The 13584-nt window shown below is 49.5% G+C and overlaps 5 protein-coding genes across 5 annotated transcripts; 3 read left to right on the top strand and 2 right to left on the bottom strand.

Annotated features, from left to right (window-relative positions):
- Nucleotides 1–641: 641 nt before the first annotated feature.
- Nucleotides 642–1854, bottom strand: CONPUDRAFT_118019 (uncharacterized protein). Its single transcript, XM_007766623.1, has 5 exons — nt 1741–1854; nt 1592–1683; nt 1268–1541; nt 918–1212; nt 642–868 (listed from the first exon to the last, which is right to left on the bottom strand). Exons 1-5 carry the CDS (start codon nt 1745–1747, stop codon nt 718–720), a joined length of 819 nt encoding a protein of 272 aa, XP_007764813.1. The 5' UTR covers nt 1748–1854; the 3' UTR covers nt 642–717.
- A 459-nt stretch (nt 1855–2313) lies between these two features.
- On the top strand, nt 2314–3604 carry CONPUDRAFT_141924 (uncharacterized protein; the record flags this gene model as incomplete). Its single annotated transcript, XM_007766622.1, has 2 exons — nt 2314–3478; nt 3508–3604. The coding sequence occupies 2 exons, from the start codon at nt 2314–2316 to the stop codon at nt 3537–3539; spliced, it is 1197 nt and encodes a 398-aa protein (XP_007764812.1). The 3' UTR covers nt 3540–3604.
- Nucleotides 3605–3713: 109 nt separating this feature from the next.
- CONPUDRAFT_47986 (glycoside hydrolase family 63 protein) lies at nt 3714–6981 on the bottom strand (the record flags this gene model as incomplete). Its single annotated transcript, XM_007765859.1, has 15 exons — nt 3714–3897; nt 3950–4014; nt 4073–4153; nt 4203–4450; nt 4502–4558; nt 4609–5158; nt 5213–5303; nt 5354–5404; nt 5454–5796; nt 5854–6063; nt 6121–6237; nt 6287–6362; nt 6409–6494; nt 6545–6742; nt 6795–6981. 15 exons carry the CDS (start codon nt 6979–6981, stop codon nt 3714–3716), a joined length of 2544 nt encoding a protein of 847 aa, XP_007764049.1.
- Nucleotides 6982–7500: 519 nt separating this feature from the next.
- On the top strand, nt 7501–10427 carry CONPUDRAFT_98204 (uncharacterized protein). Its single transcript, XM_007766621.1, has 17 exons — nt 7501–7971; nt 8025–8054; nt 8115–8268; nt 8319–8377; nt 8435–8458; nt 8513–8649; nt 8702–8767; nt 8819–8974; nt 9026–9073; nt 9123–9144; nt 9191–9231; nt 9279–9319; nt 9370–9528; nt 9578–9601; nt 9651–9715; nt 9769–9852; nt 9912–10427. Exons 1-17 carry the CDS (start codon nt 7705–7707, stop codon nt 10242–10244), a joined length of 1710 nt encoding a protein of 569 aa, XP_007764811.1. The 5' UTR covers nt 7501–7704; the 3' UTR covers nt 10245–10427.
- Nucleotides 10428–10795: 368 nt separating this feature from the next.
- CONPUDRAFT_118008 (autophagy-related protein 8 precursor) lies at nt 10796–11752 on the top strand. Its single transcript, XM_007766620.1, has 5 exons — nt 10796–10909; nt 10972–11027; nt 11076–11144; nt 11219–11355; nt 11405–11752. The coding sequence occupies exons 1-5, from the start codon at nt 10876–10878 to the stop codon at nt 11478–11480; spliced, it is 372 nt and encodes a 123-aa protein (XP_007764810.1). The 5' UTR covers nt 10796–10875; the 3' UTR covers nt 11481–11752.
- Nucleotides 11753–13584: the final 1832 nt, after the last annotated feature.

Here is a 13584-nt window from a genome sequence, read left to right as displayed (position 1 = left end):
TAGGGGAGCCGAGGCCCAGGTAGCACATCCATGAAAAATTCGCGGTCAGACCATTGTGGGCGTTGATCTTCGCTCTGACTGCCTCAAATGCACAACATCTTGGTCGACTTATGTACAGGAGACCAGCTTTTGACGTTGGAACATTGTTGAAACCAGATATGTTCTATGGACTGACGTAGCATCTCGTGACCCTTGGGAACTTTGCGATACGAGTGTGATTTGAGCTTGAGCCCTTGAGCATCAACTTGGATCTCCGCGCCTGCAAACTTGGGACTATCACCGGAGGTTTGTTCTTCGGTATCGATCGAAATGGTCCAGTAGCCTGTCAGTGTCCGCCTCAGTGGGCTCCCACCCATCAATCTTTCACTTTCTATATTTGCAGCCACTATTGAACTTACTCCTCGATCAATGGGTTCACGCTCACAAAGGCGGACTCATCGACTCGGAGAGCCTCTCCCCTATTGTCAAACACTTGTCGTAGCGGGCGCGCATACCTGAATTCGAAATATGGCAATAATTCGGCAACTCCTTGTTAACTCAGCGAGTATCATTCCCAATTATTTAAATCACATTCCGAATCCGTCCTTCGACGAACTCTCAAACATCGGTCCCAACAGCGAAGGCTTTCCGGTAAGTGCCCCCGTTTACTGCATTTGTGGTCCGTCCAGTGGGCGCGGGCTGATACATTAACATCGACTTCTCGGCTCGTCACTGAACCTATTTGGGCACCGGGATCGTGATCCGCATGTAATCGTACGCAACCTTTGCCTTCCCCATGCCCCATGCCTCGCTCGCTTGTCTCTCAAACTCATTCATCACAGCTAGCCTCACATCGCCTCGACGATAAGGAAAATGAGGAGCAGGATGTCTGACAATCATCAATGCCTAAAACCGTCCGGCTGAAGCGCTAAACTTGCCTGCTCCCAATGTGGTTAAGTACTAATTGCTCAGCCTCAACTTCCTTGGCGAACTGCCCGGCAATCACAGGAGTAGAATGTCCCCTTGCTAAGATCTTCTCTTCGACCACTTCCTTCTTCCGTTTCACCGAAGGATCTACATCTCGAGGAATATACGCGTCGGTCGCCTCATGAACCAGAAGGTTCGGTGATTTCGCAAGAGGTATAATTGCTGACGCATCGTAGGTATCACCGAGGACGACCACTTTCCGTCGTGAGCCTTCGGCCTCTCGAAACACGTATCCGAGGCATGGATCTGGATGCATGAGTTGAGCAACTTCTATGTGCACAATCAGTCGATTGCAGGGTACCTCTATGCGAAATGGGCCCAGCATCTACGACGATGCTGCTCATAGACCCTCTTTGAGAGTAGAATTCGTGCCAAATGCCATCTTCGGAGCAAACAATGTCTTCTCCGATGCACTCATTTGGATGTAAGACTTCCGTATTACATGGCGTCAGGTCGTCCTTTGGGGTAAGAAGTTCGTGCACAACAAAACGCTCCGAAGTTCTGGTGCAAGTCAAGTTGAAGATGGTTCTCACAAACTGGCGCAGCCCCGCAGGACCGTAAAGTTCAAAAGGTGGCTGTATACTCGTGAGATCATCCAAAAATAACGAATGTAGAATGATAATACCGCTGCCCTGATTGTGCTCGGGTCTGGAAGCGGAATTCGCGGAGGAAACAAAACATTGCGCAAGAGCGTGATTATACCCATTACGTGGTCGGCTACATTGACGACGATAAAAAGACCTGAGCTTAGAAGTAGACGGACGTGGGACAGACCATGCATATGAGTCACGAAGATTTTGTTCACCCTGCCGATTCGAAGGTTCTGTTGATTTACCCTGCGCGGCTGCTGCTCGAACTGGCGAACAGTTCCTTCAGCACAATCGATCACTGGGTGGACCGTACATTAGGCAAAGTGCTCCCATAAGATCGGCCTCTGCAATTGCACATACACCAGAGTGAGCCGTCGCCAACAATATCGGCCACTGCGAAGTTGAGTGACCTGAGCATGTGCATGGGTATGGCCAATGACATCATCGGAGAACGGACGCGTACCAATGCTAGAACAATTACGCGTTCTTGTGGGTCCACCACCGCTCGAGGTGCCCAGGAAAGTGAGGACCATGTTACGTGCCATTGCACAGGCTGTAAACTAACAGTACTTAGGCTTATCTCAGGGAAGGAGGAGAGTGTGAAAAAGGAAACGGGTGGATTTCGCCACGAACCCGTGACACAGAGATGTTCGAGTAATGTTACGCGTAAATACACAGAATGCACACTCTTATCCTTCCCTGCTCACGCCAGGACAGTCGCTCTTTATTTTCTATTATTCTGCTTCACTCCTTTATCATGCCCGTCCCCCTCGTGCTCCCTCATGTTTTCGTTATCCCTCCCGAGGAAGAGCAACTCCAAACACCGCCCTTCTGCTGCTTCGACGCAGACGAACCATATTATACCGAGAGCGACTCCGACGAGGAAGCATATGAGCGTGAACAATTCTGTCTCGCAGACGACAACTACCAACTCGAAACTAGTCCATCCACACCCGTATTCCATCGTCCACCTCTAGACGATGGTAACCCACTACCTCGCGCGTCCAGAAGTGTGTGGAAAAGGAGAGGCTCAGAGGCGACGTGTAAACCTCACATTGACATTAGAGAGCATCGCAAAGACGTTCGAGATGACCCGGATATTGTAGAAGTGATTAAGGTCAGGCGTAGGAAGGACAACTCTGCTCTCAAGAACGAACCCAAGATGACGCGTTCCGCGACCTTCAAGGAGCGCGCGTCCAAAGCGCTTAAATCTTTTAGGAGCGTTAGCAAGGCTGTTTCTCGAAAATCTACCACTAGGGAACATCTGTCTTCCTCAGATGATATATTTAATGCTGCGGAGGGCATCGACGGTCAACCCCAAGGATCTATGGATGCCCCTCCGTTGACGGCCTCTGCGACGCCTAGCTTGGGGCGGCGTGCCTCTCACTCCCTGTCTCAGCTCCTTCACTCTGCAAAATCTTTTGCTCCTGAACCGAAGTCTCCCCCCCTTTCACAGGTCATCCCGTCAGATACCTCCTCATCACTTGCCTACCTTCGGAGTTCTGGTTCAGTCCCAGCCGTCATTCCTCGGGGTTTTACCGAGGATGAAAATCCAGAACGTCCAGCCTCTCCAAGCATGTCTTTCGATGGTTCATCACGGAAGCGTTTCTCCCTTATGGAGTTCCATCGCATGTTCACCCCCTCTGCGTCGCCCGACGAAGAAAGCACGCCGCAGTCTTCGTGGGCTGCCTCGCCGTCTACATCCACGACATTATCTGAGCCAGATGTCCCTATAGAGGAAGCCGCGTATGGCGCTATTTGCTTCGTGGACGTAGAGGATGGTAATGGCCAGCATAAGATGCGACATTCTTCTCCCGCATACGCCGACTCTTCCGATCATCAGGGCAGTGGCGACATTAGTTTTGAGATGCGGCTTGACTCCCTGCACTTCGACTCCTTGTCGTTTGATCCCGGCGAATTCGGTGTCTGTGGACGATGAACCAATGTTTCGGTGTTGATGACGGGCACAAGGACTATACTTGACGACTTGTATTTGTCTCTAGATATTTCACATTTCTACGATCACTCCATGACAATGGCATACATACATCTATCCCCTTAATCTGGATCGTTCTTTCCTGCATCATTTTATTGCTGTCTCGCTACGCTTTGCTCGTCACGCTTTTACTATGCAATTCTCTCAAGGTGCCAGACATCTTATTCCTTATGAATGCTGTCGCCATCTATTAGATATACTGGTGTTATCATGGCCCCAAGTATAGATTGGAGATTAGTAGCTTTCTGCGATGACTGAGCGAAAGTATCGTTAGTATCAGCAACTCGTGTGTGGCAAGCGTGCTTACTCAAAGCCACGAGCGAGGTCCATCCAGTGAAGGGATGGCTTAGCACAAGGAGTTAGCAAGGTTCGTCAGAAAAGACGCAAGTTGAATCACCTTCTTCTTCCCTCTCCTGTCATCGAATCATATTGCTCCCAAACATAGCCTGTCCGCGTGTATTCCTAAACAAACTATTAGGCATCTGTTTATCTTTGGACTTTATTTCCTCACCTTAAACACGTTGTCTACAACGTTCTTGCGTAGCTCAGTGTAAATCTCTTGGGCACGTTCCCGATGGGGGCCTTCTTGAGCAGCGTAGGTCTGGAGATCGTGTTCAATATCAGCATTGGCCGTCCTTCTTATGACATACCTTGTGCAGTGAGCTCAAAACCATATAGTTCATTTGCATCCAGATAGGGCCTTTCCAGTAGTTTTCGCCTTGTCCAAACTCGGGATGAGATGCCGACAAACTCCGGATGCCGTATTGCGACCAGAGTTCTTTGGGATCACGAAGGAGATCAAGCACAGGCCCAAGATGAGGTGAGTCAGTCGGCAAAAGGGAGAGCATGAAGGGGAAGAGCGAAAGATATCCCTTGTGACAGATATGTTCGGATTCGTCTACAAAAGATGAGAAATTTGGCTTCCGAAGGCATTCGCGATCAACATTACCTTCAGAGCTGATACCTGCATCGCAGTACATCTGGTTTTCCTCGCTCCAATGCAAGTCTGACCACGTGTTAGTCCCACCAGAAAGTGTTATGTCTCCGGACACTCACCATCAATGTTGTCAATGATTGCTTTTTCAATCTCAGCGTAGCTAGCAGCGTCATCTGTCTCGCCAATGAACTCAGAAATCTCGCGCATAGTCCTCGAAAAGAAGCCCATCCAGCTGATCAGATCAAGGTGAAGTTCTCCAGCGTGCGGTGGACCTCTTGGATAGTCGTCCATGCCGCTAGTGAGGACGTGCTGCTCTGAGCGACCGCGCCAACGGTAAGCCTCCGTTCGTGAGCGTGCCTTCCGTCCGTACTGCTTGATCTGACCGCGTTGTGTGCGACGGAACCAGTTATAATGACGTTTCAAAGGTTCATAAATCGAGCGCAAGTACTCCAATGCATGATCATGCAAAAGGTACTTGCTACCGTTGGTAACTTCCTCTTCAGCCTTGAAAGCAGCTTGGCTACCAGGTGTGCCAAAGTCAAGGCCAAGATCAGCAGCAGAAGGACCATTCGACTGAGACTTGAGGCGATCAATGAACGCGGTGACTGCCATTGTCAGTGTAGGAGGGTTGGCAAATGTAGGAACTTGTGTTTGGAACTGGGCAGGTACCTAATGCTTTGTTCAGAGGATAGACAAAGAAAAGGGTGTAATGCAATATTTTACCTTGCTGCGTGCCTCTTCCCCAAGGATTTGTTCACGTGCAACCCAACCATTGTCGTCAATCAGATTGATCCAGTCTTTGAGAATCTCCAGGCTAAAAGTAGTTGAGAAAAGCCGAGCTTCAACTAAAGTTCGCAACCAAACCTCAGGTCGTTATCCCATTGTCCAATGTGCAGCAGATGGAACCCTTCATCCCTTAACGTAATCATGAGTTAGCAGCTGATTGAAACTCAGGACAACCTACCAGTAGAACCCACGAGGGAAGAAACTGCGACTGGGGGTTGCTGTGAAAAGTGCCCGAGGCTCAGTCAATCGAGCGCCAGAGGTGGGTCTGCCCCCGTCGTCCTCGTCTTCATCCGAATCGTCGTCATCTTCCTGATCCCATTCATAAGCGAAACCCTTGTCAACAATAGACGTTCCATAGAAGTAACCAATGCCTCCTAAGAGATTAGAAGTCACGGCTTTGCTGAATGCATCCAAAGCCTCGGGTTCAGCGGTAGGATATGCTGAGGAGGTCGGTAATACGTTTTCGAACCGCTGGTCGAACGTAGAAACGAGGTTGGATACACCTTCGTCCATCACGTCACCTACGGTATGCATGTAAGCTGTATGCTTTGTGGAGACGCGCCCTGAAGGTTACGCACTGTTCAATTTTCCGGCGGCCTCGCCATTTTCGTAGAAAACATCAAATTGGAATTCTCCCTCGAATGTCTTCTGTACAGCATAAAGGTTGCTAGCCGAGTAAACCTCGTCCGAAAGCTGCAAAACGAAAGATGGATCAGGTGGAGGCGGGTTGTCCTGGTACGGTTGAACAATCTCCGTAGCACGCTTGACAATGTTTTGGAGAATCCAGTCTAAATAAACCAGCAAACTCAGGCGCATAGGTAAACTGAACACAGGCTCGGACATACCCTTCGCCGTCCATATGTCTCCGTTGTTTACGCGCAAACCAAAGAAGTGTGATTTGCCAATGCGGTCCGCGAATACATCGGAATAGGGGCCCGAAGTCACACCCTGATTGTTGGGACCTAGATGCAAGTGTGAGCTTCATATGATGACCAGCCGGACGTTAAACACTACCGTCAACAATTCGTACAGTAAATTCGTCCAATTCGGGTGAAGAGCCGGCGAACTCGATTGGACCTTCAAGCCCCTATAGGAATGTCAGATAATAAACGCTTTGGTGTAATGGTACTCACGTCCTCATCCTCGTCCGTTATCATATCCAGTCCACCAAGCCCCTCTAGGCCAAGATAAAAAATGGTAGAAATACTGGAAGGTATCGCTGAGATGTGTGTCAGACGATGTTGAACCATAGAAGTATCTGGTACGCACTTGGGTCCATAGGCTTGCCCTTGACGCGTGCAATCCAGCTACCACCATGACTTCCACCAGGCACTTTGAGAAATTCTGTGGTCAACTCAACATTGTTCTGACTGTCTTTGAGAACCTGTACGCCTCCCTGGCGAGGATCCAAGGTTGTCCAGGTGTAGGAATCAAGCCCATCTCCTTGTTCGCAGGCATGACGCGCCTCTACAGTGACATGCTGTGGTAAACTTCAATCGGACGTAATTGAAAGACGTACTGCTTATAGAGGCGTAGTTATGGGTGCCGAACCAGATGAGGCCTGTCATAAGGGATTGCGGTAACCTCGGACGAAGGCCGAAGTAGAGGTTGGGGCGATACGCGCCCCAGAGGAGGTCGTTTGTTGCATTCTCTGGACGAGCGGCAGCCAACTGCGCCAGAGGAAGAAGCAGCCACAGCAGACGCATTCTAAAGTTCTGCAGCAACGCGACTACAAACTTGTAGTTTGAAGTTTACTTGTACCTGCAACGTGTCGCCGCACGTGAACTTGACTTGCCAGAACGAGCGCGCGATATAACGAATTTCAAATAAATTAGTTTCAGCCTCTTTCAGTTTCCGCGAGTCAGATCAGAACGCAAGCGGAAATTCCACTGCAGATGACAACAACAGCGGCATGTATACACATCGCCTCCGCTTGAGACTCTACAGCATGTACAGTGTTGCTACAAGCCTCTGGCCAACCACATGAAGGCTTAGTAGCCTCATGTCGTAAAAATGCAAGGCTATGCGTCGTGGCACGCGCATCGACGTGGCCAATGGCATATTCCAGCTCCAGGTACATCGCTAGCAAAGTTCAGTCCCATGCATGAACCTTCCAAAGAACGCACTTAGATATCGTGGAATGTACTAGCGTCGGCAAGCGTCGGCACGCAATATCAATGCCCGGGTCCTGCAATAGCACTAGTGGTCATGCGACGGTCCCTGTCAGAGTGTTCCTCACCGGCCTCACCGCTGATTGCCTTGGAAGACGCCAAGGGGCACAAGATGTGCTGTGCTGACCGCACTTGAAGCTTGAAGTCCCACATCCTGTGTTCGCTTACTTTCCGAATAGTATATAAATTCCTCTCTGTTCAAGGGAGCTCCACATCACTCTCAACCTAACCTCTACTTCAAGTTTCGCGAATTATCTCATGGACAACTACAGTGTCGCAGACAACACTACCGTTGTTGGTGGCTCCTCTGTCGCCAACCGTAAAGATCTCAAGGACCGGAACGGGTCTGACGGGTCTGATTTCCCTACCAAACCTTCACCTTATGGCCAGCATCTCAAGGATGCGAAACCTCGCGGTAACGACTTCTCTAAAGTAGACGAGCTTGTGGAAAGGCCTTTCTTTGTGCCTATTGGCAAAGATGGCTTGACGGCAGCCCTTCAGAAGCTCGACATCCAGCTCCAGAACGTAAGTTACCTACCTTGTCCCAAAGTACAGAGAGCTTACGAACTTAATCCCAGTCTGGAAGAAATAGAATTCTCTCAAAGAAGGTGATGATGCCGTAGTTTTCGGCGCCTACTGCCCACTTAATCGTATCTATCGATTTGTAGTCGCCTACAGACTGGATAGGTAGTGAAGTTAGCCCCGGATCTTTAGGACTCGTGAACCACGGCGGCCTGCCAAAGGTGCTCGTTCGCCCAGGCCGATACCCGGGTTTCCCGCTGCGCAACTGGTGGGCACGTACCTGGTGTGGTACCAAAGGGCGTAGGTAGGTCACTTTCCATCATGAACTGTTATTCAAGCGTTGCCATTAGTGTCAGACACGTCAATTGAATTTCAAGGGTTGACTGTTGTACAAGTCTCCCAGAACCAGGTACGCCGGACCTTTGACGGCTATAACAACCCATCTGAATGTCGTTGCTTTACACAGGCTGCAGTCGTTTCGGATCCGCAGGTATCTTTAAATTGGGAATGTGCCTTAGGAAGACGACTGACCCATCTTCTCAAGAATCAAATTTTTGTCGTTAAGAACTCGGGGTTTGTTGCTTATGCCATTGAAGGAACATACGACGTCTTGGCCATCGTAGATCAAACACATCTTTCAAATGTTATGAAGGACAGCGTCACTGGAGCCACTCTTGGCTGGTAAGTTTGGGAGCAGCCATCTGGTCATACCCGCTCACCTCTGCGATTTTAGGACACATGAGGTCACAATGAAGAGTCGTGTCGGTGGCCAACAACAAGACTATGTCGTTGCTCTCTTGTAAGACCTTGACTCCATCACCATCAATTAGTCTCATTTTTGCTCTTATAGCTTGAATATACCGGCGAATAACTGTGCCATCCTTCAGCGCGGTGATGACCTCGAGCTCCTTCCAGCAGGTCAACACTGTATGACGAACCCAAATGTCACTTTGCGTGGAATGTACACGCTTGGTGAAAACCAGCTTGAGATGCCGACAAAAGACATGTAAGAATTTGAAGCTCGTGAAAAATCCTTTACTAAAGACTATGAACATAGTCTCACTCGTGATCAAGTCCCCGTTGGGCTAAGAATCTACCTTAAATGGTGAGCTTATCAGTTTTCACTTGAAGACATCGTCTGAGACAATTTAAAGGCAGCTTGTCGAGCCCTTGAAGGTAAGCATCGATGTCTCCAGAAAGTGCAAATCCTAACGTTCAATAGCTTACGACGCATGGATACGCCACACCTTATGAAGCGCTCCGGTGAGTTGTCTTATCGTCAGACATTGACTGTATTAAACCATCTTCAGGGACAAGACACAGTCGATTCTAACTCAAATCGTCGCTCATCGTACGTGGTATCTAATGCAAGAATTTTAATGCTGCTGACTCTTTGATTAGTTGACTATAGCTCTATGGTCAAGCAGCGATCGTTGGGGCCTGACAACATGGACGATGGGACAGATCCTTCGTCTGCGTTCTTGGATGCTCTCCGTACACGTGCTATGGACGAGATGCATGAAGCCGCATTGGAATATGGCATTGTACTCAAAGATCTGGGTATGTCTCAGCGAACCAGAATGGGCCACAGTCACTGATCAATAAACAGCCGTTATTGATAGACAGTTCAAGGGTGCGTGAACATGTTTGAGGTTCGCAGATCCAGGCTCACCAGGCGACAGGTGAAATCGCGGCCACCATGGACAAGCTTACCACCAGAGCCCTACAAGCTCAAGTCGAAGCCGCGGTAAGTTCGCCGGGATGGACGATCACAGGAAGCATACGCTGATGTCCTCTCAGAACGTGGACAGGGAGAATAGCAACAAGGTCAAGCAAGAAGAAGGCGCACTAGCTGTTGCTCGCATCAAAGCGCAGACTCGCAATGTAAGGCGAACTGACGAATTGTGTGTGCGATGACAAACTGCTGACTGGTTGTTCCGTAGACACAAGCAGATTCCGAAGCATACAGTGTCATCGCAGCCGCCAAGGCGAAAGCAGAGCGGACCAAGATTGAGGCGGAAGCGGAAGCGGAAGCCATTCGCCTCACTGCCGAAGCAGAGGCTGAAGCCTCCCGTACCAAGGCGAATGCGGATGCCAGTATTACAGACCAGTTCGCTCGCGAGATGGGTTTGCGCAGAGTGGAGGTTTCTCGTGTGGAGGCGTATGGGGACAAGACAGTGTTCGCCCCGGCAGAGGGACCTGCTGGTCAAATGAGCAGCGCACTTGCGATGGGCATGGCTGCGCGTATGGGATCTGATGCCGCCACCAAGCAATAACTGTGATTGAAATCTTTGAGACTTGTGTTTGAAGGTGTCTAATTAGCGTTGCAAATTTCGTCCTTTATTTATGCAACCCCGCCGAGTTTAAGTGGGCAGTTGAACCGTGCAGCATTGCATGTACTAATTAGGAGTAACTTATCGAAGTCTAGTTATGTCAGTGTCTCAGAATACAGTTTTCCGTGTCTGAATCAGTCCGAAGTCGAACTGAGTCGATCGTACTACCCAGTTTTCGCAATGTGGACTCGCGTCCAAGAACCCAGAATCAGCCGAGTGGAGGACGGATCCAGCTGGTCTACCTGACAAGTCAGTGAGACCCAGGTTATCGTAGACCTGCTGTGATTCTGACTCGACTGCATCCCGGTCATGCACCGTGACCGCAGGCAGGATGACTGGCACAGGTTTGGGCCCCTTTGAGGGGCAAGTGACCATATTTGACACTGTTTCTCTTTCTGGCCACCCTTACAGGCTTGAGTCACGCGTCACGCAGCCGAGGAGCCAGCCTTGTAGTAGTCCTCCTTCCGCTTTCAACTTACCCACTTCGTTAAATACAACCACCACCACCACCCCTTCACCCATATTCCCCACACCTACTCCGTAGTCCTTGTCACCACTCAGCTATCGTTACAATATGCGCTCCAAGTTCAAGGATGAGCACCCGTTTGGTACGCACTTACTCACCATCGGCGCGCACCTCGCACGAACTCACACCGGACGTCGGTTTCAGAGAAGCGCAAGCAGGAGGCTGAACGCATCCGGCAGAAGTACCCTGACCGCATTCCTGTATGCCTCCCATCGCTTGAACCCAATACCTTCCTCACAGTCTGCTAGGTGATCTGTGAGAAGGCAGACCGGACAGATATCCCAACGATTGATAAGAAGAAGTACCTGGTTCCATCAGTAAGCAGCGTTCTTGATTAATCTCGAGCAAGTCAACTCACTGGTCTCTTTCTCTGGTGTTTTCTGCTATATAGGATCTGACCGTTGGGCAGTTTGTTTACGTCATCCGGAAGCGGATCAAGCTTGCACCAGAGAAGGCCATCTTCATCTTCGTGGACGAGGTGCTGCCACCAACAGCAGCACTGATGAGTGCTATATACGAGGAGCACAAGTGAGTTATGTGATGTACTTGACAGTTGATCAGACTGACCATAGTCTAGGGATGAGGACAACTTCCTCTATGTAAGCTACTCAGGGGAGAACACGTTTGGTCAGGATGGATGGATTGAGCTGTGATCAGCTCTACGACGACGCATGCTTTCTCTCTTTGTATTATACTTACGATTGTTTCTTCGCCTTGACCAACCATTGTACATGGATAATCGCACATATTGACTATGTTCACAATCGACGCTTTGAACGTTCGGTGGCGTTCGGTGGCGTTGCGGTGGCGCGCAACGTAGCTGTGAGGGACATCATATGTAGCTGAGATCTTGAGATAAGCTGCGCATAATGTACTTGTTATACTACCTCGACTGAGTTCTAATTGAAATCGTTTTGTACTTGCCCACAAGCAGACCACCGAGGCCGGGATCAGTCTGCAAGCTGTCAGCTAACATCGAGATCAGTACTTCGAAGCGGAAGGCCTTTAGCCGTTCTTCGTTCTCGAGTTTGCTATAGCACCGTGCATGCATGTAGACTCATCCTGCTTTCTTCGACCTTTCTTGTTTGGTACACGCTAACTTACTGAGGCTGGGAAGTCCAGCTTCTGGCAGCCGCGCATCGAAGGAAGTTCATGCACACTCAGCGCCCTAACTGCGCTCTAGCATTCATAATCTTAGCGACTGTCAAGTATAGGGTATGTGCCCATCTGGCTATCATCGTTCTCCAATCTTTCTTGACAGTCCTCCTCTGGCCACAGCTCGACTGGCAAGCTTGAGGAGGTCTGATCAAGTTATTGGATTTGGTACTCACATAAGCGAAAAAAGCGACGATCGCGCTACAGCATGTACACAACCTTCTAGCGTGGAGGGAACACGCTTTTGCGTTGCGCATGCCAGAACGCGCTATTTATGTCTCCACCACGCCTTGAGCGGACGTCCTCCTCAACTTCGCCGTGCACTATAGTGCGATTTCGTCGCCGAGACTTCTGCTAAACCATGGCGAGCATGCTGCCTACAGCCCAGTGAACATGCACTTGCAAGACCGAAGCTCGTTCAATACTCATATACCGAGTCATTGGCGTTGCTCTGTCACTCTAAAACCTCATTATGCCATTCCCTCATTCAGTTTGTCGCGCAATTCTTTTGCGTAAGCTCTCGGTTTGCTCTTTGTCTATCCTGACTGAACAGACTACTGTGGTCGGTTCAAGTGTTAATTGGGATTTGCCATATTATTTCAGGCGTTTTGGCCTCCAAGGTATACTACTCCCAAACTCATGGAGGTATATTCCTTCTCCCAGCCTCAGGGCTTCGTCATTCCAAATCTCACATCTCTTGCAGTTTATGAAGCCGTTGCAGTTATATGTAATTTCCTTGCTTTGTTGACGCTACTGTCTTTGTAAGCAATTCCTGTTCCAAGTAAACAGGTCGGAATCACTGAAGGATTTGCCTCGTACAGCGTACTGCATAGATGGCTGTGCGATGGCGAGTCTAGCCTTCGCAGTTTGATCACATTCAGCATCCTCTGGTTCTTGGGCGCTGGTAAATATGATTGTTTGCACAACTCGTCAAGTGTGCTCAGGCCGCCTGTGCAGCTTCCGGAACTATCTTAACCATCCGCTCGGCACAAGTGGATGGGCAGGCCTTTTGTTTGGATTTCAGCCTCTCATCCGGTGCATGTTCCCTAGGACTGGCCATGGAGATTCTGGATTGGGTGTCAATTTTTTTCGGTGGGAAAGACTGTGTTTGTGCGCTCCTCTGTGTTAATTTTCAATTAGCATTCTTTGGAATGATTTCGGCTTATGCTGACAAACATTCTGGAGCGGTCAAAGTCACCCCTCGATTTCCTCCAAACAAAGCACCTAGCTCTGCATATCCACCTCAAGTTCCTATTGACCTCCGTTGGGACTGCGACATCCTGTATGATTGCAAGAAGGCTGCAGAGCTGAGGCTATCGGATAAACCAATTCAATACCAGAAGGCGGCTTTTGGTCCGGAAAAGTCTGCTGGAGAGCTTCCAATAAACCACACCACCTATAATCACTGGACGACTGTTCCTGTATAGCGGTTGTATACCTCAATGTACATTGCTTTGAAGGTCGGCCTGGAGCTTGACATCTACCGTATCTATTTGACGTACCCAGGCTCTTATACTCCTTGCCAAACTGCATAGTTTCGTGAGACGGTCCGCGCTACAATGGTGAATATACATGTTTGGTGGGTCAAGGGCAATACCAAAC

This window comes from Coniophora puteana (genome assembly GCF_000271625.1).
Source record: "Coniophora puteana RWD-64-598 SS2 unplaced genomic scaffold CONPUscaffold_2, whole genome shotgun sequence".
NCBI lineage: Eukaryota > Fungi > Basidiomycota > Agaricomycetes > Boletales > Coniophoraceae > Coniophora > Coniophora puteana.
Note: the sequence above shows the minus strand (reverse complement) of the source record. Positions and strands in the feature narration are given on the sequence as shown.

Bases quoted from the DNA above. Each gene is read 5' to 3' on its own strand.
- CONPUDRAFT_98204 (XM_007766621.1), top strand. From the start codon at position 7,705: ATGGACAACTACAGTGTCGCAGACAACACTACCGTTGTTGGTGGCTCC. The intron at 8,055-8,114 runs GTGATGATGCCG...ATCGATTTGTAG, and splicing joins ATAGAATTCTCTCAAAGAAG to TCGCCTACAGACTGGATAGG. The intron at 9,232-9,278 runs GTGAGTTGTCTT...AACCATCTTCAG, and splicing joins ACACCTTATGAAGCGCTCCG to GGACAAGACACAGTCGATTC.
- CONPUDRAFT_118008 (XM_007766620.1), top strand. From the start codon at position 10,876: ATGCGCTCCAAGTTCAAGGATGAGCACCCGTTTG. The intron at 11,028-11,075 runs GTATGCCTCCCA...ACAGTCTGCTAG, and splicing joins AGTACCCTGACCGCATTCCT to GTGATCTGTGAGAAGGCAGA. The intron at 11,356-11,404 runs GTGAGTTATGTG...ACCATAGTCTAG, and splicing joins GCTATATACGAGGAGCACAA to GGATGAGGACAACTTCCTCT.
- CONPUDRAFT_118019 (XM_007766623.1), bottom strand. The intron at 1,542-1,591 runs GTATTATCATTC...ACGAGTATACAG, and splicing joins CGAGCACAATCAGGGCAGCG to CCACCTTTTGAACTTTACGG. The intron at 1,213-1,267 runs GTACCCTGCAAT...TCATGCATCCAG, and splicing joins TGGGCCCATTTCGCATAGAG to ATCCATGCCTCGGATACGTG.